Raw genomic sequence first — 25,216 nt, 5'->3', positions numbered from 1 at the left:
GATGGAGAACTTCTATGAACACTGAAGACAGCACCCAATGGGGCAGCTTGCTTCCTGCACCTTCTATATACCCCAAATGTCATGGTAAGAACTTCTGCCACCCCCAGAGGAGAAGGATGCTATGCTGTGGGTTGGGTCTACTAAAGTAGCTGGTAAGTGGTAAGTCCCATTGGGTACCAGGTCTGTTTCCTTTTATCCAAGGCTGAGACAAGTGAGTTATCTTAGACACCACCTAAGTAGGTAGCTTCCTGCCACGTTTTAGTCAAGTGTCCTGATCATCAAAAGTAAGAATAGAAGCTTAATTTTGGTGTGGCATACACATCCAAGGGCCCCTCCCTGGGAGCAACAAGGCCACTGACATTCCAGGTACCCAACCCTGCAAGGGAGGGAGGCTGCTGGGGACCTGCCAGCCCTTACATGCTGCCCTCTGGCTTCCTCAGGGAGGAGCATCCCTCTGGACAAAGGTCTTGGCTGCCAGTACTGCAGGCTGAAGGAAGGTGCTATGTTTCACTTTTGCAGGTAGAATGATAAGGATGTTCCTAGAAGAGGGGGTCACCCTATACAGGACACCAGCTGAGTTGGGATCACATGCAATGGTGACCGGCGACAGGTCACACAGGTTTAATCCTGAGCCAATTCCCAGGTCACCAAGGAGGCTACCCCTTCATCCGCAGGCATGTGGTAGAAGGCCAGACCACATGGAGACCCCATAAAGCAAGCAGGAGCCTGGGTCAGATACATATGCCCTATTAAAGGTGGTAGGGGACACAAGCAGGCCTCGGCATGTGGTGTGCAGGGGTCTGTGAGACAGGAGAGGTGTTCCAGTACAGGGGTGGGAGGAGATCTGCTCTCTTGGACTAGGTCTCCATGGCTGCTCTCAAGCAACAACTATATGCATAGATGATGGGGTAACTTCCCTAGGAGTTAGGGCGGGAAACCCAGTCTCCTGAAATTGACAGACCAACAGTCTAGGAACACTGATGGAAGGGGCATTTTGAGGCATGGGTGATTAGGGGTGTTGTCACAAAACCCATAGGTACTGGCGCAGGTGAATTCAAGCGCCCCGCACTCTTTTGTCACATAGGGGTTATGTTACAACTCTTAACCAAGTGAGCCACTTCGTTTGCTTTCTTCCCATTTTCAGATTAGGTCTCTGGGTTCATAGTCTAACCTCAGTTATGACGTCCTCTGGGCCCTTTACCCACAGAGTAGAGGGGAGAGAGGGAGGAACAGTGCCACCAGCAGCAGCCCAGCAAGAAACTCTGAACCCAGAACCAGCAGCCCCCAGGTGGGATGCCAGGTACCCTCCCATCCTCCCCCATCATCCCTGAAGCTCTACTCAGCGGCTGACAGTCCACCACAATATGTCTGGGGTTAAGTTGCCCTACATAGTCTCCTCACTCCACTCCTCATTCCAGAGGTCACCTGCCACCCTGCATCCAAGCCCACAGACCTGCCTCTGCCCCGTTGCTTTTGTCGCCCGAGCACCCAAGGAGTCACGCAGAGCAGACCGAAACACCCGCTGACAATCTGCAACAATTAAGTCATCTGAGCTGGTGAAGGCTAGTTTTTTGGCCAGTTTCCCGCGTTCAGCCCCCTCATCCTCCTCCAAAACGCGTCAGATGAGAACTGGAGCCGTGCCGGAGCGGCCAGAAAGGGCGTAGGGAGGTAGGAGCTGTTGTGGGGGTGCAGGTAAGCAAGGAAGCAAGGGACCAGGACAGAGAGGTGGAAGCGATGAGAGAAAAAGCCACGGACAGTGAATGATGGAGAGGAGCAAAGGGGTGCTGAATTCGGCAAGGGGCGGGGAAGCCCCTGATTGGCCGTGGGAGGACGTGATGTCACGTCCGGCGAGGGAAGCCCTGCCTCAGCGGTTCCCCCCCCGCCCCGCCCCCGCCCCCACAGGTGGTGCCTCCGCCCTTAGTGTTGGGCTTGGGGGGGCACCTTTGGGGACCCCGGACTCAGTTTTGCGTTACCGGCAGCCTCCCGCCCCCGTTCCCACCAATCAACGGAGCGCATCGCATGGACTGGAAAGGCCTGCATGCCTCCCCCTCCCTAGAGCGAAGGAGCGCCCGGTGCGCCCCGATCGTGCCCCCAGCCGCGCCCCGCCCCGCCCCGCCCCGCCCGGGCGCTCCCCTCTTCCCGCCCGCGCTCCCCGCCCCTCCCTGCCCCTCTCCGCGGCCGCCGTGGGGCCGGGCGGGCGGCGGGGGAGGCGCCGAGCCGGGGCTGCGCGTTCGCTCGCCGCGCTCTGGGCGGCCCGACTGAGCGGCTGGACCTCGCGCCTCGCGCCTCGCGCCCCGCGCCGCAGTCGCAGCCGGCTTTTGTTGTCTCCGCCTCCTCGGCAGCCGCCTCTGGACCACGAGCCGCCGCGCGCGCCGGGACCTTGGCTCTGCCCTTCGCAGACTGGGCTGAGCAGAGCCGGCCGGGAGCAAGGGAGGCGCGCGCGGACGGCCAGGGAGTCCCGGGGCCCCCGCCATGGAGCTCCGGGCCCGAGGCTGGTGGCTGCTGTGCGCGACCGCTGCGCTGGTCGCCTGCGCCCGCGGGGACCCAGCCAGCAAGAGCCGGAGCTGCAGTGAAGTCCGCCAGATCTACGGGGCCAAGGGCTTTAGCTTGAGCGACGTGCCCCAGGCAGAGATCTCTGGTGAGTAAGGGCGCGGCGGCGTCTTGGGGCTCCGGACCCCAACACTCAGGAGATCTACTCTGGGCCCCTGGACCCGTGCGCTGCAGCTAGCCCCGGGCGCCAGAACCCGCCACCCAGACTTGGAGTGGCCTCTTGCGCCTCTGCTGCTCTGAACCCCGCGGCCCTCGCCTCTTGAGCTCCGATCCGCTCTGTTGCTTCCCAGTTCCCAGTCGCTACGCGCTGGAGCCCCTTCCCCGTAGCGCTGTTCTGGCCCGGCTAGGGACGAGTGGACCCCAGCGCGGTGCACTCTCTTCGGGTCAGGGTTAGAGCTGGGCGTCTTCAGCCTCTGGCTTGGCCCAGTGTGCCGGCGGGGCGACAATCCCAGCTCCGGGGGCAGCGTGCCTGCCGCCCTTGTGGCGGAGCAAGCGGTAGCTGTGGGGCGGTCTGTCGGGTCACAGCTCCCGGTGGTAGCCGGCTAGGAACTTCTCTATGCGGACCTCTCCCAGAGGCGTCCAGATTCTACTTAGGAATTCCCGCGGGTCCACGGCAGGAGCAGCCTAAGTGGAATTTCTGGGAGGAGATCCTATCTTTCAAGCCTGAATTCCAAGGAAATGTGAGCTCACTGTGGGCTTCAGGCGACCCCAGGGCTCGCGGGGATTCCTACCCAGGAACTTGTGCCCGCCAGCGCCCCGGCCCTAGCGCACTCGTGGTCGGGCCGGGTACTTGGGGCCGCCTGGAGCTGGGAGCCCAGCTGCAGGTGGTCGGCGTCTTGGATCCCGCCCAGGGGCCTTGTCATCTCTTTGTAAGAAGAGCGGCCCTCCTGGCGGCGGCCTCGGCCCTGCAGCTGCTGAGAGCAGCTCTTCCCCTCCCTTCCCATCCCTTCTCTTCCCTGCTGCCTCAGGAGCTCCGGGAACCGAATCTTTATGAGCTTGGAGCGCCCGATGAAGTGTCCTAAGGACCTCCCCAGCCCCAGGCTTCACCCTTAAATGTGTGTGGAGCTTCCCGGGATGGGTGCAACATCGGGACTTTGATGAGCAGGGAAATCCTGCGCTAGGGTTCTTCTGAAACTGAAGGGGCTTAAAGGCTAGCGGTTAAACTCAAGTGGTACCATAGGCATTCTGAACGAGGAAAATCGGAGTGTCAATCAGAGAGGGTAGCCTGTGGCCTTACCTTGCTTGGGAGTGGTAGTAACTTACAGCCAGACCCTGGGGAGAGACAGAACCCACCGATACCTTGCTTGGCCTGAGTCTCTTGGCTAACTCGCCCTCAAACACCCAGAGTGCAGGCCTTTCTGTGCCTCTCTCTGCAGACAGCCCTACCATGTCAAGGCCACACCTCCTGCACTTCTCTGGGCACTGTCCACCTGGGTTCCTGACAGCCAAAGGTGCTAGTATAATTTCGTAGACGCCCAGCTCACTTTCTCCCCTCCTCCAAACACACATAAATAGGAACTTTTACCAGGGCATCCCTGCCTATCTCTGATCTTTATCAGCCTCCAACTCCTCACACACAGCAGTCTGACACCTTCCAGCCTACAGCTCCCCATGGCGTGGCCAGGCCCAACCATCCTAATGCCTTCTTGGGGACCTTCTAGAGCATGTACCCAACCCCAGCTACTGTGCCCTTGTAGACAGGGACTGGCAGTGTGAGTAGTGACAAGGGCACTGAGAGGGCAAAATAACGAGGCAGAGGTATGGCCCTTCCAGAGAATCTGGGTCTTACAACCCTGGGTTGGGGAATGTGGGGATTAGGAACTCAAAACAAGCAAAATGTGCTGATGTCTGTCTCCGCTGTGGGTGCTGGCCATCCAACTAGCGTGTACAGGTACCCTGCAGAATTACAGCAGTCCTACCAGTTGGGGCCCAGTGTTTGTTGAGGGTCACCCCACTTCTTGCTATGGAAGGCTGGGGACTGTGTTCTTCCATCATCCCTAATGGTACTCCTTCAAACTGGTGCCACACTTCCCTGGAACCCCATAGGCCGTACCTCACAGCCCGCAGAATGGGAGAGGGAGTACCCACAAGCCTCAGGGCCCTGGAGTGAGTATTAGCACATGGACTGAGAGAAGCGGGGTCGCCTTCAGGATAGCGGGAGCCCAAGGGGCAGCCAAGCTCTGGGTCCTGTCTGGTTCTGTACTACCAGACCTGGACACCAGGGACCAGGCGCCCTCTGGTGGCCCCTGGTGGCACAGTCCTCCCCAGAGCTCTAAATCCTATGTGAGCCCTTTCCTGCAGTCCTCAGTCTAGACTTTCAAAGAGCATGCTCCTCTAAGGAGCATGGTAATCCCCTAGGAGAGTGATACCTGCTGAGGTTCTACTGGGGTCAGTGGGTAGTTGGGAGAGGAGAGGAAGAGTAGTCCCTGGGCACATGGATGTCTTTTCCTGCCCCTGTTTTCGGGACCAGAAATAGCAGTGGATAACAGGAGATTTCACTCTTATCAAACAGCACCCTATCAGAGGGAATGGTCCCCACTTAAGGAACTGTTTAGTTTTCTGGGTGGCCTGGCCAGGGAGCAGCGATGACAGCTGTCCCATTCCATAGATGAGATGCAGCCAGGGGAGACAGCCACTATGGTGGTGTCCTCCCTCTATGCCAGGGCCCTGCAGGGGAGCGAGGTCTGAGTGAAGTTGCCAGGAGCCCATTGCCGAGTCACAGCGTGGTCAAGCAAGCCTCTCTTGGCTGGCAGGACCATTCTGGGGCATGAGTATTACCAAGTGTGCCCTGTAGGGTTAGTATTATACCAGGGCATCCACTTTGGCCTCTAAGGTCAGGGACCACCCCTACCTGGTCTCTGTTGTCACTGATGGTCACCACCAAAGCCCATCGCTGGCCCCAAGTAGGTTCTCGGTGAACAACCGCAGACGGACAAACGCTTCTCCATGCTGAACTGCAGCACAGGCATACAGAGAAGGCCTCAGCAGAGCATGCAAGGCCCTCCTTAAGGTCTCCAGCCTGGGCAGAAGTGGAAGCTGGGCATCAGCAGAACTGCCAAGCTTCTCCTGTGCCCCAAAGTCACAGTGTGCCTGTTTGCCTGCCTGCCAGCAGGAGTGGGCACCTCACACCCGATACAGACGGGATATGCTCTAAACACCCAACAACACTTAGTTCTCTGCATGGGCTTTGTACAGCAGCAGCTGAGAATCCAAGGTCTTTGTATCTGATGACCGTTTCCACCTCTTAGAAGGAGTTGTCTGGCTTTCTCTGGAACCCAACAGAATCTCTTCCTCACTTGAGGTCTGTGACTCTAAGAAGTCACCGGTACACTCCCCACTCTGGACCAGAAGTTTCTGTGTGCCCTATTCTGCCCAGGGAGGGACACTCCCCTTTGTGGCTCAGCACAAACCCCAAGGTGGTCCACATCCCCTGATATGCTGCTAGGAGCTTGGCTTTCATCATCCCCAGCACCGCGGCCGGGCTTCTGTGTGCCCAGGGGAGCCATGATCCAGCAGGGCCGTGTGTGTGATGCAATGGCCTGGGTCCTTGCTGTAGTGCCGAGGCTCCCACGCTGGACAGGCCGTCCTGCTTCTCCATGGAAACACTGTCTCCCAGTCTCCAGGGTCTCTCTGTAGAGTCAGCACACACTGCACAGGTGATGGTGTCCATCAGCTGAGAGTGCTCATTGTAAGCTGGGCTCCACAGACGTATTTTCACGGCCGTTTCATGAACACTTCATGAGTGGGCCCATGTGAACCACTGGAAAGAACGGGGCATCCAGGCCAGAGAGGCCACATTCCTTTCTTAGGGCGCTGCCTGGCTGATCCCAAAGTCTGCTGGCAGCTATACCACAGTAAAGCCGGAGCAGACCTCCTTTGCCTGGGCTCTTGTGTCCTGGGAGTCCCATGCTCTCTCAGCTTAGAGATCTGGAGTAGAATTTTGCAATGCAAGCCTGGTAGACCTCACAGCTGCTTTCTGTACTCAGATTCCCTGCCTTTAGCTCCTTCTTAGGGTCTAGGAATTCTTTTAAATGACCAGAGCAGCTTCCCAGGCATGTGACACAGGTGACCCCAGAGTATGCACGGAGGTACCCTTGCCGTGCTTCTTGTCCGCCAAGGACAGACCCCTCCCCCGATTGTCAACAACTAAGAAAGGGAAGTCTCTCAGTTGGGGCAGTGGGACCAAGTCCCAAAATAATAGCAGAAAGACAGATGCTCTGGACACAGGGCAGGCCAAGGAATATAGCAAGTGAGTCTACCAATGATAGTGGCCCTAGGCTACTGCTAGTGCAAGCCTCTAGTGTGCCCTGACCCTGGAAGCCCCCAGCCCACCCTTAAAGCATTAAGGATATACTGGCATGCATGCCAAGCGACGGGGCTGAGCTTTAGAAGCAAGTAGGTTTAGTCACTGTATGAACACAGCCTCTCTTACACCATGGTTCTAGTAACATAGCTGTCGTCTGGAGAGTAAGAGATAGGGAAAGGTGGACTCTTCCTTCAGCCAGAAGTCCTCTTCAGGCTGGATCCAAAGTGGTTTGGGGGTCTTTCCTATGTCAAAAGCTAGACTGAGGGCCCCCCAAGTTAGAGTCTCTCTCCAGTCCTGACCTAACCTGGCTATGGGCCCAGTCATCTGGTGCAGGATGCTCTTCACCTTTAGTGACCCGCAAGTTGATGCCTCTACCCCAAGCCCAAGTGCCTCGCTGACATTCTGCCGGCAGCCTTTCCTGGTGGCATTTGAGAGAAGGCCTGGGCAGGCACCTGTGCTGCTTGAAGTCTCTTGTGTGGGAGTGTTGAGGCACTGTCCCCGGGGTTGGGTTGATATGGTCTCCCTCCCTTGGGCTTAACTCTACCTATGCCCTTACCCCACGAAGAGGCTGCTGTTACAGGTGAGAGCGCAGAGCGACCAGGCGTGAGCTGAGGGTGCCTGGACCTCTAAGTTCTTCTCCATCATCACCTACGTCAGGGAAACTCTGCAGTGTGAAAGGAACCTAATGCCACCCCATTGATGACCCCCTTAGACACCAACCAGCCTTACCACCTCCTCTGCCTATGCCTTCAGCATTATCACCCACTGCCTGCTCATTCCCCTGACACATGACCGCTACCCCCTAGGCCAGTCCCTCCTGTGCCCACCTAGGGGCACTTCTGCCACTGTTGTCTGCAGAGACGTACGTTCCTGCTTGAAATCTCGCCCGAGCAGGTCGTAGGCCCATTCGTGTGGTGGATACCTCTACGTTCTCCTTGAGTGCCGAGCCGAGGACCAGCCCTGGAAAATGTCAGCATTTCCATTTCCCAGAGCCGCAGTCCCAAAGCACAACAAACAGATGTACCTGCAAACACTTAGTTTGCTGCCTCATGGTTGGGGATACTGGGGACCCTGAGCCCCAGGCACCGGGCAGGGTCTTACCTTTCTGCATCTGTGGGAAAATAGGAGCCCAGCCTCTCCCAGCATCCTGGCATATGCTGGTGCCCCTGGCTTACAAACCATCCCTTCATCTTCACATAGCTTCTCCCATATGTCTATCTCTAAACTCCTTCCTATTAGAACGCCAGTTGTCTTGAGTTAGGGCACAGAACACTCATATGCTCTTAGTCGTTAATATCTACAGTGACCTCATACCCAAATAAAATTTCCTTCTTGAGTTTGGGTGGGGGAGTCATACTTCCCACATACAAGTTTGGGGGACCCAGTTCAGCAAGGAATGACACCATGATAGATGTATTTCATTCTCAGCACTTGGGCATTCCTGTCTGGCTGCAGAAATCCTGAGCTCTCTGTCTCAGCTCCATACCTCTCCTCAGCTCCTCGCCCTGCCTACCTGGAGCCTTCTCAACAGAGCATCCTCTCACCACGGCTGTCCCTGCCTTCCTGAAGGGCCTGCCTTCCATGTCAGGTGGCAGGCCGGGGTTCTCTGATATTCTAAGTCTGGCAATGCTCTCTCAGTGGCCAGAGCTGTAACTGCTAACCCAGTGACGCATCTCTGTGGAATGTCACAGACCCTGGGTGTATGGGTAATGAAGTTGTGGCCTGAAGACCCCAGCTGGCTGGCAGTCCATGTACCTCAGACAGGCCACTTGTGAGCAGAAGACTCAAGTGGGAGACGCAACCCTTGAGCATCTTCTCAGAGGACAGCAAAGGAGCACGGGGCAGGACAGGCTGGCTTTGGTGGAGATCCCCACAGCATGCCAAGCGGGCCACCTCCCCTGGGGCGAGGGCCAGCCAAACAGGCTGCTGCTCATTTGTGCAGAAGGCTCCCTAGATTCTGAGGACTTGGCCAGGTGACAGGGCAGCCCCTGGGGGCTCCGTCAATCTTGCTCCCTGGCCATCTGCCCAACCCCCCCCCTGGGGGGGAAGCCAGGGCCATGGCAGAGAGGAAGAGACAGAGCGCAAGCTCTCAGTGGAATGGACCTAGCGGCCAATGCCAGAAGGTCAGCCTGTTGTGTCTTCTTGCCGGCACTCCAGGTGGATGAAGCAAACTCAGTTGGCTCCTGGCCAATGCAAGGGCCTGTGTTTAGGTGGCTCAGAAAGGAGCCCCTGCAAGATGCCTAGGGGATAAATGCTCCCAAGCTCCTGGTGGACTGAGCCTGATGAGCATGCACATGGGAAACTGAGTCCCAGAGATGAAGCACAGGGCAGAACCTCACTGGAAATTTCTGCATAACCAACCAGCTCCCATTCTGTCACTGTCCCAGCCCAGACTTAGCAAGTGCCTGCGTGTGTGTGTGTGTGTGTGTGTGTGTGTGTGTGTGTGTGTACACAAGCTGATGGTGCTAACCTAGGCACTTAACTGGGAACGGGAGACCTTCAAGTGGGCCCATCTCGGAGGTGCTAAGGTAGTGTCCAAGCTGCAAGGGTGAGATCATATGGCGGGGATCTGGTTCTCAAGCCTAAGACTCCCTCAGGTACAAGAGGACTACAGCATCCTAAGCCAGCACGGGGAGGATCAGGTTCCAAGGGTGTGTGTGGGTCCTTAGGAGCCGTATGAGGACACATCGTCTTGGCTAGCTGCCTGAGAGGACAGACGCACAAGCTCGGCCCATCCTCAGCTGGCCACACCCAAGTAGATCTCTTAAGGTCAGAGCTGGCCCTACACTGGTCACAGATGCCTGAGCCAAGCCGGCTTGCCTCCTTCGGAGGGACAGTGGAAAGCTGGCCAGGCTGGAAGACACGAGGTTATTTTCCCTTCAGTTCCTGACTCAACATGTTTAAGTTCTGGTGAGAAATTTAGCTGGGGCTTCCAGGGCCTGTCAAATCCAGTGATGACCAGACTACAGCATTGTGGACCTGAGCCTCAGCCACACCCACTGGCGTCTAGTAAGACGGTGCTTTTGAGTCACAACACCAACAGCAACACCAACAAATGTGAGACCAGAAGGTGCTGATTAGGCCTTGACTAGCTGGCCTACCTCCCCATAAGCTGCCCTGGCTCACGATAGTCTCGGAAGCACCTTCAGAAGTATCTCTAACCACCAAGGACAGCTGTGGATCACATCCCAGGCTATGGTTTGTGAGTGGCCGTCCTTCCTGGTGTCTGGGGCTTCTTCATTGTCTGTGGCTCTCTGTGGTCCTCTGAGACCATCTACACAGTGAACTGTTGTGACATCTGTTTCCTCAAGTATGTTGGCCACAAGTGCCCACCAGAGGCTCTGGGGGCTTCAGGGAATACATCCCACCCAGCTGTGACCATCTGCCAGTCTCTGGGGAAAAAGCTGATGCCACTTGCTGCCAGGGTTGGCTCAGGCGTTTACACGTCTGCAGTTGTCATGGAGCTCGGGACACACTGGACCACACAGACATCTAAAAGGATGAAGCTCTTAGTAATTCACTGTAAATCTCACTAAGATACCAAAATTCCTAGTAGTGTACCATTTCTAACCTCTGCCTCCCCCCTACTCTCGTTGGATCAGCACCCTAGACTCTTTGCACATCTTGGTATCTTAGGACTCCAGGTTGGCACATCTCATCCAGTATGTATGCACATAGGGCTCCGGGCCAGTGGCCATAAGTTAGATCCTCTGGGCACACTACTCTGTGAGTGAGGTGATATTCCTAACCAGATCCACTGCATGGAACTTTGGCAGTACACCGTACCTAGCAGTTAGTGGGTGCCGTTTTTAGCGGGTTCCCCCAGGAGTTCGCATCTTCCATAAACATCAGCAGCCCCGGGAGAAGCACTTGAGTGGGAGCTGTAGGCCCGCCACAGTCAGGGGAACTTTGGAGGGGGAGAGGAAATGGAGTTGAATCCGGAAGGGTGACAAATAGGCAGGGCAGAGTAGTGCGAGCCAGGGGTCCTTACAGGAGCACGAATGAAACTCAGAGCTCAGGAATGTGGGTAAGGAGTCTGCCCCCCCAACCGGGATGCAGCATGTCCTTCTTAGGAACAGGAGGACCTGGGGCCTGGCCAGTATAGAAACTACCAGTATTCTCATGTTCATATACTTTCCTAGCAGATAGCACCGCCATACGTGGAAATTCCAGGGGGCATTAGACCAGCCGCCAGGTCTCACAACACAGTGTGTTCATGGGGAACAATGTACCACTGCGTTCTGTAATGTTCTGATAAATGCTTACTGAGCTTTGTAAGACATAGAGGCTGACTCCTTGGGTCAGAGGAAAGCCCCAAATGGCCTCCAAAGCCCTCTCATTTTATGCTTCAAAACTGAACTCAGTCCTGAAGAGTTGACAGCCTCCACCAGGTGGCACCGGGTCCAGAACGGAGCCCAAGTCCAGCTGGGTGGCAGAGGCAGGGCTAATCTGTGACCAAAAGAGCCTGCCACTGTGAGAGCTGGGCTGGGAAATGAGTATGATGACCGGTCTGGACAGTGATGAGGTTTGGGGGGTTCGCAAGGCCTTCTGAAATCTCAGGTTGCTGCTGGAGCACCTACTGTGTGCTTGCTGCTCTTCTTGGTACTGAATCATGGCGGCAGACAAAGCATCCTCAGGCTGTGCAGCTGATAGGGTCAGCAAAGGCAAGCAGGTGTCCGTTTCCCCCCTCTAAGCATGGCCTTGCTTGAGCCATGACCAACTGTTTCTCAGATCATTTAAAAGCATGAAAGTGCCTGGCTCTGGGGTGCAGGGAGACCGCCGTGATGGCTCAGCAGGCTACAGCAGTTGCTGCACAAGCCGAAAGACCTGGCTGATCCCATGTAAAAGTGAAAGGAGAGACTGGCTGCACAGAGTCATCCTCTGACCTTCACATGGAGCACCATGACACACGCCCCACACATACACATTACATGGGCTCATGATACACACACAACAATAATAAGTACAGGGAGAACTACAGGTGTGGCTCAGTGATGGAGCTCTCTGGTCTAGCACATGCAAGGCCCTGAGTTCTATTGCCTGTACCAGGGTGGAGGGGGTGCTGGGAAATTAGGGCATCAGAATGTCATCGCCAAGGCTGACAGCCACACATCTGCATAAGTGACCCAACCCTAGGCTGCACAGGACAGGCCCGGGGCTCCCAGACCACTGCCCTCTGTGCAGCTCTGGGTTTCTCCTGACATATCATCAAAATAACTTAAGACACTCTGGCCACTTGTCCAGTCAGCATATGGTGGTTCCAGCCTTCTGTGTCAGTCTGTGGAACTCTTGACTTTGGCTGGGCACTTAGAGCTTGGCATTTGTCTGAAGAGCCAGCCTCTCTTTGCTACAAAAGTTACCAGGATTTATAGCCAAGATCATCGGAATAGCAAAGTCCAGCCTGCTATTGGGAGAACCAGAGAGAAGCCATGTAGAAGGGACTGGAAGAAGCTAAGTACCCAGGCCTTCAGCAGGGTGAGAGGTGACTCATTGTTACAGTGTGACTGAAACTCTTGGCAAGAGCCTGCCACTGGTGACCTCTCTGGGTTTTCCTGGACGTGGAGCCACAGAGAAAGGTCTAGTCACAGGAGTAGGACTGGATAAGGTGAGAGGGGTATATTAGCTACTTTGTTAATGCTGCAGCAAAATGTCTGACAAGCCAACTTAAGAAAAGAAAGAATGTATTTTGGCTTACAGTTCAGGGGTGCATCCCATCAGGACTGGGACGATGACAGTGGAGGGAGCTTGAGGCAGCTGCTCACAGTATATCCACAGTCAAGTAGCAGATCGCAAACGCTGGTACTCGGCTTGTTTTCTCCCTTTGTTGTTGTTGTTTTGTTTTCTTGTAACACCGGTAATCTGTCTTGTTGCTATGATTAAACACTGTAACCATAAACAAGTTAGGAAGAAGAAAGTTTGTTCTGGCTTACAGCCCACCGATCATACTCTTGCAGAGACAAGTCCAGGACTAGAACTCAAACAGGGCAGGAACCTGGAGGCAGAAGCTGATGCTGAGGTCATGGAGGGGTGCTGCTTACTGGCTTGCTCCTCGGGCTTACTCGGCCTGCTTTCTTATAGCTCAGGGATGGCACCACCTTTAATGATCTAGACCCTCCTCATCAATCACTAATTGAATAAGAATGAGTGAACCTCAACTGAGGTCCCCTTTTCCCAAATGACTCTTATCTTGTGCCAAATTGGCGTAAAGCTATCCAGGATGGGATTGGGCCCAAAGCTCATGTACGTTAGCTAAGGGTTCTACACTGAATCATATTCTCAATCCTCTTTCCCCTTTTTATTCAGTCTAAGACCACAGCCCAAGAGATGATACTGCCCATATATTGTGTGGGTCTTCTTCCACTTCAACACAATCTAGACATGCCCAGAAGTTTATCTTCTAGATAATTCTAAATCCTGTCAAGTTGATATACTAACCAACACAGGGTGGTGGTTGTAGCAGTGGCTGAGATGCAGTGCTTGTCTCTAAAGCAGAACAAGACTGGAAATCAGCTCTGTGAACCCAGTGTAGGGTGCCTTAGCCTGTACCTCCTCCCTGGAATAGAACTTCCTGAGCTGCCCCGGAAGACACCATCCATTCTGGCTGTCAGGATGCAGCCAAGTTCTGTACCTGGACCTCCAGAGCTTCTGTTTGGCAGAGTAGACAGTCTGGGGTCAGTGTAGTGGCATCTGAGCCATGCAGAATGGAGAGAGGAAGGCATGTGGGTGGAAGGTCTTGTGCAATGGCACAGTGACACTGGGCTCTGAAGGAATGTTTGGCTGGCCTGTTGGAGAAAACCATACCCTCGGCCGAGAACCACCTCTTAAGGACAGTGACCTATTCAGTGGCTGTTATCAACGCACTGACACACCCACACAGAATCCAGTCCTAGTCCGTTGGATCTAGCTAGTCTACCCTGCTCAAGAGCTGTCTCTGTGCTCACTTGGCTGTGTGACTTTGGGCTGACTGTTGTACCTCTATGTGTGTTCTGTGCCCCTCCTGGAGAACAGGGAGACCCATTGCTCCCGAGTACTGTTTTCTCCAGACAGGCTATGAGTGAGGGAACCTCAATAGAGAGAGGGGGCCAGCATCTAGGGAGGCTAAGGAGCCATGGGACAGGGAGGTCTTGGATGCAGGGGAGAGATCCTAGCCAGCATCCCACAGTGCTCCTTCCTGAAACCATGTCAGCCACTCAGCCGCTTCTCACCGGCGGTCCTGTCATGGAATCCAGGGATTACAAAGAGAGCAGTGTCCCTAGAACACAGCAGCAGAGGGGACAGGGCTGCGTGGATGGCAGGCGAGCAAGTAGAAGCTGACTTTTAGGAAGGAAGCCAAGGAGGGGCCCCTGGGAACATCGGTCCCAGGAAAGGCAGGAGGGAACAGGAAAGTGTCAAGGGACCAGCAGCTTCTTGTCAGGCCTGTGCAGGTAGCAAGCAGCCAGCAGAGAGGGCCTCTCTATAGCCAATCCCATGGCCCTGACACAGCCCTGATACTCCCTTGGGGAAGCGCTGACTCCTCCCTTCATCTGTCTACCTCCAGGGAGCCAAGCTGCCTGTCCTGAGCTCCACCCCTACAGAGCAGTGTCACTGGATCCTTGTGTCCCTTTGCCTGCCAGCAATCACTGACAAGAGCCTGGGCATAGACAAGGTGGGCCAAGACACCAGCTCAAATGATAGCTGTGTGAACGTCCCTGAGAAGTGAGTTGAGGAGGCAGAGTGATCCATCTCATGATCCTAGAGCCCAGAGTAAGTCTGGCCTTTGAAGAGTAGGGACTATGCAAATGACAAAGACAAGACTTTGCTGCATAGGAGTCCCAGAAGAGATTGTTGTGGGTCTTGGAGGGAACTTTCTGGAGTGACTTGTGAGACTGTCACCAGTAGCAGGATAGGTGGCCCTCCCAACAGGGCCTTACAGGCACTCGCTAACATCCTGAGGCCTCAGAAAGATTGGTCAGAACCAGACAGGAGCTGTGCTGACCAGTGCACTGGCCACATCTGGCTCCAGGCAAGGCCCATTTTGCACTGGTTTTGCAGGTAAGGGTTCATCTGTATCCCTAGAACTGCACTAGGCTGCATGAGGCCCCAGAGATCTCTCATACCAGCCAAGCCTGGACCAGGGGAAAGCACAGCATTAGGCTCTGGGGTCTGTTATGGGTAAGTCATTTCATTGCTGGGGACCTCAGTCATCCCCTCTGGTTGGATGTCCACCAGGGACTGTGGACTTCAGTTAGGCCACACCTCGTGTCTTAGGGTTTCTTTCGCTGCAGTGAAACACCATGACCAAAAAGCAACTTGGAGAGGAAAGGGTTTATTCTGCTGGCACTTTTTTTATCCCTCTTCATCATCTGAAGTCAGGACAGGAACTCAAAACAGGGCAGGAACCGAGAGGCAGGAGCTGATGTGGAGGTCATGAAGGGATGCCGCTTCCTGGCTTGCTCCCCAGTGGCTTGCCCAGCCTACTTTCTTATAGTACCCAGGACCAGCAGCCTGGGGGTGGCTCTACCCACAATGGGCCCTCCCCCATTGATCACTGATTAAGAAAATGTTTTACAGCTGGATCTTCTTCTCATTTGAGGCATCCTCTTCTCTGATGACTCTAGCTTGTGTCAAGTTGACAAAAAACTAACCAGTACACCCTGCAAAGGACTGCAAGACACAGCAATGAAAAGGCAGACCACTCCGCTGGGTGGATAGTGCCTGGCTTCCCATCATTACCGACCAACTGAACCTCTGTCCCCATTAAACACTAATCCCCTGTTCTAGTTTTATTTCATCGCTATGGAAAAAAAAACACCTTGGCAAAAGCAACTTGGGGAAGGAGAGGGTTTGTCTGACTTAACATTTCCAGGATATAATCCATGATTATGAAGAAATCACACATCTGGACACATCACATCCACAGTAAAGAGCAGAGAAAAGCAAATGCATCTGTGCTGACAGCTTGTTTGCTGTCAGTTAGCTTACTGCACTCTTACTCAGGTCAGGGCCCAGCCTAAGGGATGATGCTGCCCACAGTGGACTGGATCCCATAGACATGCCCACAGGAGAACATGATCTAAATAATACCTCACTAAGGCCCTCTTCCCAGATGATTCTAGGTTGTGTTAAGTTGAAAGTCACACACTCCCCACTCCTCTCCCCTGCTTCTGACATGCAGTTTCACTCTGTCTCTTGTGATTTTTGACAGCCCCGGGGAACCTCACTCGGCGCTTTCATTGAGCATGATATCCATCTTATATGTCAGAGTTCCCTTCTTGAAACAGAACAGTATTCCATTTTATAGTTGGTTTATCCATTCAGACATACTTTTTACCTTTTGCCTCTGTGACTGCTGTGTCTGTTTGACACAGACACACACACACACAAAAAAAAAAAACCTGAATTCTTTTGAGTCAGTTTTTAAATGAAAAATGAATGCATTATGTATTGAGATTCCTGTATAACTGGTGGGTGGGTGAGATGGCTCAAAAGTAAAGGGTGCTTGCTGCCAAACCTGAAGACTTGAGCTTGATCCACAGAACCCACATAGTGGAAGGAGGGAACCAACTCCTACAGGTTGTCCTCTGACCACACATGGCACCTGTTCTCTCTCTCTCTCTCTCTCTCTCTCTCTCTCTCTCTCTCTCTCTCTCTCTCTCTCTCTCACACACACACACACACACACACACACACACTTATAAATGCATGTAAAAAAATAAAATGTAGGGCTGGAGAGATACCTCAGAGGTTAAGAGCAGTGATTGTTCTTCCAGAGGTCCTGAGGTCAATTCCCAGCAACCACATGGTGGCTCACAACCATCTGTAATGAGATCTGGTGCCTTCTTCTGGCTTGCAGGTATACATGCAGACAGAACACTGTAAACAAAATAAATAAATCTTTAAAAAAAATAAAATGTAACTGACATCCTAGTTCCCTTTACCCTACTCTGATTGTGCTTGCAGGGCAGGGTGGGACCACAACTGGAAGCCCCATTCATGCCCTTGTTGAACAAACCTAGGTGCCGTGGGAAGCTGCCTCTTCGCAGAGCACATTGACTCCTGCTGCAGTCTTTGCCTTCCACCCAGGAATTCCCCTGGGGTGGGAATCCAGGGAGGCCAACACTGCACTCAACACCGCTCACATAGCCATTCCCAGCCACTGACCTTGGGTGTGTTGATTTGGCTACCTGTATGCCACCACACCAGTGGTAGACAAGTTGTGTAGATAGAAGTGATTCTAACCCTGACCCATTGTTTGTGTGACACTGATTAGGTGCCAGGAATAAGAGCCTTTATGGATGGGAACCCCTCCCTGTGGGGGTTCGAAAGAAAATAGCCCCCAAAGGGAGGGGCACTATTAGGAGGTGTGACTTGGTTGGAGGAAGTGTATCACTGTGGAGACACGCTTTGAGGTCTCATATGCTCAAGTCACGCCTAGTTTCTCAGACCACCTCCTGTTACCTGCAAGATGTAGAACTCTCGGCTCCTTCTCTAGCACCATGTCTGCCCTCATACTACCATGTCCCACCATGATGAGAATGGACTGGATTTCTAAGACCATAAGCGAGCCACCCCAATGAAGTGTTTTCCTTTAGAAGAGTTGCTACAGTCGTGGTGTCTCTTCACAGCAATAGAAGCCCTAACTAAGACATTGCCCTTATAGCACAAGCTGCTGGCTGACATGCCTCTTGTACCTTCTTGGAAGAACTTCTGAGTTGGTTATAGTGGTAGCCTCGTTCCAGAAATGCCCACGCTGGGCAAAGGTGCCCCTACCCGTTTTATTTATAGGTGTTTTAGCATGAGAGCTGATAATGCTTGCTCGGTAGAGGTGGAAAATAGGAAGTGAAATTTCCTGGGGAAGAGGATGGGAGCAACCTTTGCAGGAAAGCAGGGGATCGGCTTAGGAAGGTGGCTACCAGGCCATAGGAACAGCTAGGGTGGCTGCCAGTGGTCCCGTGCTCTTGCCCTGGGCTTCATCATGGCTGGATTGTGGCATGTCCGTCACCTCTACCAGTCTGGTATTTACAGCCCTGAGGAGGAGCCTGCTTTCTGTCCCTTTATTCCATGTAGATGCATCTGAAGCAAAGCAAGTCTGTCTTGTAGGCCTCCTCAGTTGTCCTGTGGCCTGGAAGTGGACTGGCGGGTCAGCTCGATGAGAAAACAGTGTAGAGCCCAGGACCATGGCCATGACCAGTCCCTTTCACATGTATCCTGCCTGAATTCCCCACTCTGCACCACGTGGGGATTAACTGTGAACCAGAAGGCGAGACTGAGGTTTGCTGACTTGGTGAAGCAGCACCTCGAGCTCTGAGTGGGCTCCGCCCTACAGCCAGGTCACAAGATCGTGGTCTTGGTAGGCATAAACACGGAGTCTTCTTCATCTCCAGTGTGTTCCAAGAGCATAACGTGAGTCATGAATACTGGGGCAAGATCTTTGGCTCCTGTGGGACCTTTGGCCCTGCTGAGACATCTCCTACCTGGCATTCACTGGTTGGGTGGCCCTAGCAGGGAGTAGGTAGCTTAGGGGGCAGCCATTAGGGTTTCGGGATAGAACCCCTTTCTATCCCCTTGATCAAACAGCTACTCACCCAGCAGATTCCTGCACCCCCAGCAGTGAAACTAGGAAGGTTGGAGGGATCTATACATTTCAGGGTGGAAGTGTGAGTAGGTGGCTTTCCCCAACTGGAATCAAAAGCTGGAAAGGGGAGATGATCAACAGAGTGAGAGAGCTGCCCTTGTCCCAGGAGGGCCAGGACCATAGACAGAGTGGTCTGGGAGGAATTTGGGGCTAAGTTGGCTGGTTAGAGTGAGAGAAGCCTCCAGGAACTGGGGGCAGGGCCTAATGGGGAGATTAGGAAGGACTGGGAGATTTGACCTTTGAGTTCAGAGAGCAGAGGAGATCTGGCGTTCTGCTAGAGAGGGACCTCTTCAATGCAGCCAGCTATCACATTCCAGGGGAGAAATCTGACCATCCCTGGACCTCCCTTGCTAACTAGCCCTAGTTTTCCATGAGTATCTGCCCTGCTGAGGCCAATGAGTCAGAGCACCCGCTGCTGCATCCCACCCTCACCCCTGGCCAGGGGCTAGCGGAAGAGGCCTAATCCTTGAGTCCTCGGAAATGCGGGGCATCACCGCAGGCAGGGGGGGGGACGCAAACGCCTACGGTTTCCAGGGAGACAGGGGCGGCGCTGACTTGCCAGTGAAGGCTGCGGGAGGAGGCGCGTCCCAGGGAGCCGCCTTCAGCTGTGTGCGCCAGTGAAGACTGCCACTGCCCTGGTGCCCTGGGCTTCAGAGTCTACCGCGCAGGCAGGCGCCCCTAGCCTCATCCTGGCTTTTCCTGCTGAATCCTGCTGCTCTGCATTTGCCGGGCCCCTGCACTGGCACTCGGAATCGCTCTTGCCATCCGGAGTGCGTCCATAGCTGGGGACACCGCTGGAGCGGCCAACCAGGAAGGGAGTCTTAAGGCCAGGAGGGTACCTGCTAAATTGGTGCCAGGCTGAGTCTGCTAGCCATCATCTCCATCACCATTCCCATTTGCCTCCTCCTCCCCCACGCTTTCACCTCTCATCTTCAGCTCCACTACCGCCTATCTATGTCTCATCTCCTTCCTCTGTCACCAGCCCAATTTCCATTCATGTCTCTCCAACTCCTCACCTTCGTCCCATCCCCATCTCCCTGAAGTTGTCCTGCACCATCCTGGCTACCCCTCCCTAGCCCATCCCTCCCTCTGCACCCCCACGGGCTGCCGCAGCCCCCTTCCTGCAGCAAGCCCCCCTTCCTCTGCTGAACCCATCCTCCCTGCAGCCTTAGCACACCCCTTCTTCCTCCTCCCATATCTGCCTCGCCCACTGCGGCAAACCCCTTCCCCGCCAATCACATCGCCCTCTCTCCCCTCCCTCCATCTCCTGCTTGCCGCAGCCCCCCTCCAAGTGCCCCCTCTGCCTGCCGCAGCGCTCAGCACTACGCGCACTAGCCGCACCCACTGCAGCAGCGCCCCCTCCTCACTGCGCCGCCAGCACCAGCGCCGGCATCTGCAGAACCTGCTTGCCAGCTCCAGCTGCACAGAACCATCTCTGTTATGGAGGAGGCAGAGGTGGGAGCTGCAGGTGTCGCCTGCCCAGGCTTTGTTCGCCTGGGCATCGCCTGATGCTGGAGAGGCAGCTAGCTGGCAGGAGCCCTTGGCTGCCCGGAGATGACCTCTCCCACCGAGCTTATAGAAGTACCAGCAGCTGATGCCCCCCAGTTAGGGGGTCCCCCTGCGTGATGGAGGATCTTCTTGGTGATGTTGCCATTTGGGTGAAATTGAGGCAGGGGTGTGGGGGTCCTAGTGGCATCCAGGAGGGTGGGAGTATTGGAAGTGAAGGCAAAGGGTTGTACTTGATGCTTTTCCAACTTCAGAGATGGGGTTGAAATGCCCTCCTCAGGGACTAGCCAGGTCCAGGTTTGTTGGGGAACAGAAGCAAGCGATAGTAAAGGCCCCCTGGATCCTGCCTGGGAGGCGGGTAGTCCCTCAGAAAGCTGAGCCATTTGCTCCTGGTTGCTTTTCTGCCACCAGAGAGAGACCCTCAGCCTCCGGAGCTAGAAAGAACCCAGGAGCACAGGGGTCTGGTTTACTTTTCCTGCCCTATCAGTCAACAGAAAAGCTTGTTCTAGGAGCCAGCACTGGGTAGGGCAGGGTAGCCTGTGCGTCTGTCTCCCTTGGCTGTGGCAGCTGTGGTGTTGAGAGCTATCTGTCCTCTTGTATGTTCCTCCACTGCCCCGGGTAAGGGAAACAGGTTTTCCATTTTTTTTCAGCGTCCTGTGAACAAGGGAAGCTTCTGGAGGGATGGGCTTGAGGAGGTGGTCTGACTCCAGTCTCTTGAGAAGGGTGGAGGGTTTCAGGGCATTGGGTCCCCCAGATGTCAGGAGAGGTCAGGTCAGAGAGGTCTATGGACAGCATCTGAAATGCCCTCAGGATGCTAAAGCCCTAGGGTGACTGCTGATGACCAAGAAGGGTGCTGTGTCTGTTGGGGAGGAGCAGGAGCTGCAGCTGTCAGCAGGTGGCAGGAGGGTGTGACCCCCGAAAGGTAGGAAGCCATTGGCTGTTGTCTGCTCTGGAGAAGAGTGGGGGTGGGGGATACGCAAGCAGCCAGAATCTGGGAGAAGGAAGAAAAGGGGTTGCCTATGGGTTTTAGGCAATGGGGTGCCATGCTGGGTGTCATATGCTGGGTGTCACTAGAAGCCAGAGGCCCTGGAATGGGGGAGGGGGGCTTCGGGTTGGGGGGGCAAGGTTTAGAAAGGAGATTAGGGTGAGGAAAACCTGCTATGAACAAACAACCCCCACCCCCAAATAAAACCTGGGGGCACCAGAGGAGGGGAACGTTCCAAAATCCAAGGAGGGAAAAATCTGGAAGATTCTGATTGATAGAGATGGAGGGGCGATATTGCTGTCCCCACCCACTTTCGGAACTGGGAAGGAGGGAGCTGCTGGTGGGCTTATCCCTTAAGATGGAAAAATACCTTTCCCCGGGGACTGAACTGAGAGAAGATCAAGTACCCAGGATGTACGCCAGTGCTTTTCTGGAGGTGTGAACAGCTTTGCAGACCCTGCCCTTGCTGTTTCAATACTGAGTGTCTGTCACCTGTGGCCCCACTCTCAGGGGCTAGGGCTCAGCAGGCAGCCAGAGAGCCTCCTGTCTTTTACCCCCCAGCAAGCAGCTCTGCCTTGCACGGGCTTCTGGGCAGCCTAGCCCAGCCTGCCCGGGGCCCTCAGGCCGGTGCCCGGGCTCTGGCTCCGTGTCTTCACTCCCGTGTTTGTCCAAGGAGGGAGGGAGGGACGGGGGCGGTGCTGGGGCAACTGGAACAGCGCTGGTCACCGGGCTGGCTGGGCGAGGTGGCCAGGCAGAGCCAGGGGGCTGCAAGGGGAGGCGATTGAATGGGGAATGTTCATAGTGGTTGCCAAGAATCTCATGCATCCCACTCACCCAGAGCCTGCAATGGATCGGGACCAGTGCCTGTTTCTTGAGTGTGTGCCTTTATTTCTCTTCTCCGGTCCCGGCCTAATTCTCCCGTATACATGGTGAGGGGTGGCAGCTGGGTCCGCCAAGATGGTGGAGGATGTCAGGAGAGAGGGAACAGTGGGAGAGGCTCACCTCTGTCCTGCTGCTGCTCTCCTGTGCAGCCTTGAATTTTCCACCTGAATTCTTGGGCCTGCAACATGCCTTTGCCCTGAATGCCCCTGTCACAGCTGACCCAGGATGTCCCCTGCACCCCATACTGCACCTGCAACCTCCATCCCCAGGGAATGTTCCCCATCTCATTACTGGAGTCTTGGATGGATCCTCAGGCAGAAGTGACCACAGCATTGAGCATGTAGCCATAAAGCCCTACTCAGGGAGAGAAAGAGAGATGTGGGCTATCCCACCTCAGCCAAGCATGCCATGGCCTGGAGGAGAGCAAGTGGAAGGTCCTGCTCTCCAGTCCTGCCCCTTGTAGGCAATGCTCACTGATTGATAACCTTCTGCCAAGCCCTTCCTACTCGAGAAGAGCAGGGGACCCGTGGGCTTGTAGCTCCCAGTTCTATGGGCCCCACACCAGCCCTCTCTTGAGGTTGGTGCTTGGTAACATGTTGCTTCCAGGACCTTCAGCCCTTGTAATGGGCAGGTACCCTGGGCAGGAGGAGGAAGCAGAGTAATCCGAAGGGGGGGGGGGGCAGAGGTAGGGGAGTGAGGAGAGGGCCAGAGGAGCGTGCCTCCCATCTCTGGCTCCCTTCTTTCTTGACTCCCCCAAGAACTCTTGATTCAAAATACAATTCTGTCTGTTCTTTTACCAGCTGTCAGCCACTGCCCTGCTCTGTGGGCCTTTGGGGACTCTGAGACCAGATGGGACTCCTCAGCTCGTGAGGTAGAAGTTCCCAGAGGGTTCTGGGATGAGGCCCAGCTCCCATATCTCAGTGAGCAGGAGGCGGGGCCTCTACACTAAGACCTCAACCTAAAGCTGAGAGAGCAGAGCTAGATAGACTGCCCGGGTTGAGGGGTAGAAAAGGGATGGAGAGCCCCCACCCATCCTGGCTCTTCTTCTGGCCCTCTAGTATCCCCCCTCCGGCACGCTACACCTCCTCCTAGTCCCTCACTTCAAGGTAGCCTCGGAATCTGGGGGTAGGTCTCTTCTATGTCAGATTAAAGTCACAGAGGCCACACACAGATCCACCCTGCAGCACCGCCACCACCACCCCACCCCACCCCACCCCTCGTTCAGCACCCACAACTGCTTGTACTTATTGAGTACTGTAGACAAAGGTGAGATCATGACGTACTCGTTAGAGTGACTTCAACCTCCAAATCATTCCTGGGGTCTCCACTCCCAGCTGGCTTCAGGTGGGTGAGGGGTCGTAGACACCCCCTAGCACACAATGATCTCCTCCTACGGTAGCAGGTTCCTGCCCACACACACTTCCCTCCGGCTCTCCTCGGAGTCCTCCACCCCGCCCCCACAGCATTGAGCAACCTTACGTCTTGGAGTCCTCAGCATCTCACCTTCCCCATTTTTCCACCAATCCGTCAGCAAGGAAAAGGCAAGGCAGGCGTTGGCACCCAGGGGCCGGCCCTGGCACCTTCTCCAGGCTCCGGAGGCTCTGCATCCTACCAGCTTTCTGGTTTCAGCCCTACAGCTGAGGGAAGCTTCTACAATCCCTGCTGGCCCCTCCCTCTTCCCAGATCCTCCACTTCAGCCAGGGCTGCTACCTCCACCCCTCCTCTGTCTGACTCAGCCAGTCTGGGTGGGGGGGGGGGGCTTTCTCTAGCTCAGAGACCTGTGAGGAGGGAGTGGGACAGACTGGGATCCATCAGGCCTAATGGGTCTTGAACAACTCAGAGACCCCCCCACACACACACACACACTGGGACAAAACCTAATCTCCAAGCCTGGGATTCCCTGTGAAAGGTGTCACTGTAACCTTAACAGAGGGGTTCACACATCTCGCTGAGAATTTCTTCTGATGCCAGGAAACTCTCTTGGGTATGAAGCTGCCCAGCACATGCTGTAGGGGCTCCGTGATGGACACTTCACAGCTGATTGTGGGCCCAAAGCAACCCTCTGTCTGCAAGTGGGGATCAATATTGTCTTGAATGGTGCCACTGCAGGGCCACCAGGAGCTGGCACCTCAGCACAGCAGCCTGGCATGAGCTGGCACCTCAGCACAGCAGCCTGGCATGAGCTGGCACCTCAGCGCAGCAGCCCGGGATAGCTGGTGGAGTGGAGGAGCTCCAGGCAGAGCTCTGGGAACTGGGAGTATATCCAGATGAGTGGAGCCTTAGGCCAGGACTGGGTGGCCTCTGGGACCCAGGGCCTGCACACAGAGAGAACATGCTTTTCTTCAGCCCAGATTGGTAGCCAGGGTCTGGCCCTGTAGAACCGTCTTCACCGGACACTCCACTGTCTGTCCATCACATGTGTAACTAGGTGGCCTCTGAGACTGGAAGAAGCTGGCTTCCTCCCCTCGCGCCCCCCCCCCCCCCCCGGCCGAGGCTTTTGCCAGGCTTGAAAGCCTCTGCCAGATTTCCAACCGAAGGCAGGCAGCCTCTCCCTCTCTGCGCAAGGTCCAAGCTGGCTCTTTGTTTGGGAGCCCTAAAATGGCTGTCCTTCTGCACCTGACTTGTTGGGATATGCCACACAATACCCCCCTCTGATGACTCTAGAACACCTGTGGTACCCCATCCCCGAGCCTTATCGGGGTCCTGGGAGGTCAGGGCCACAGGATCCTACCCTGTCCCTGTCTCTGCCTTGGGCATCACACCCTGGGCCGCTTCTCCTGGTCACACCATCCTTTCCCATCCCACAGGCGAACACCTGCGGATCTGCCCCCAGGGCTACACCTGCTGCACCAGTGAGATGGAGGAGAACCTAGCCAACCATAGCCGAATGGAGCTAGAGACTGCCCTCCATGACAGCAGCCGCGCCCTGCAGGCCACGCTGGCCACCCAGCTGCATGGCATCGACGGTGAGTAGGGGCTGGAGGGTAGGGACTTGTGGGTGCGGGGCAGGACTCCAAGGCCAGGATTTGGATAGCTCATATCAGCAAAAGGACATCCCTCTTCCTGCAGGGCTTGAATGGAACAGTGAACCCAGGTTGTTGGCAGAGCCCTGGGGAGAATGGGCCTGCCCTTCCGAGAGGAACTGCTGCTCTTGGGGTGTCACTTTGCCCCAAGCGGAGTTCCCTTGAGGACCTGCAGAGGGCTGGTCTGCATCTCACATGCACTTTTCGGGGTTCCTTGATAGGTCACTATCCCAGCTACCATCCCCTAGCCAGGGAGCTCAGACTGGGGGTGTAAAGGGTGCAGAGCCTGCCCTGAGGTGACTGCCTCTTAGCCAGGATCAAAAGGCTCCTACGTGCTTCAAGAGGCCAAG

The 25,216-nt window shown here is 55.2% G+C and overlaps 1 protein-coding gene across 1 annotated transcript in view; it reads left to right on the top strand.

Moving 5' to 3' along the window:
* Positions 1 to 2,173: 2,173 nt before the first annotated feature.
* The window catches only part of Gpc1 (glypican 1), a 29,561-nt gene continuing 6,518 nt past the window's right edge, over positions 2,174 to 25,216 (top strand). Inside the window, exons 1-2 of the mRNA XM_075951398.1 lie at positions 2,174 to 2,638; positions 24,651 to 24,809. Coding sequence (XP_075807513.1) covers positions 2,473 to 2,638; positions 24,651 to 24,809 — 325 coding nt within the window. The 5' untranslated portion in view covers positions 2,174 to 2,472. The remainder of the gene's footprint in view (positions 2,639 to 24,650; positions 24,810 to 25,216) is intronic.

The sequence above is a fragment of the Microtus pennsylvanicus genome, chromosome 17 (assembly GCF_037038515.1).
Source record: "Microtus pennsylvanicus isolate mMicPen1 chromosome 17, mMicPen1.hap1, whole genome shotgun sequence".
Classification (NCBI taxonomy): Eukaryota; Metazoa; Chordata; class Mammalia; order Rodentia; family Cricetidae; genus Microtus; species Microtus pennsylvanicus.
Note: the sequence above shows the minus strand (reverse complement) of the source record. Positions and strands in the feature narration are given on the sequence as shown.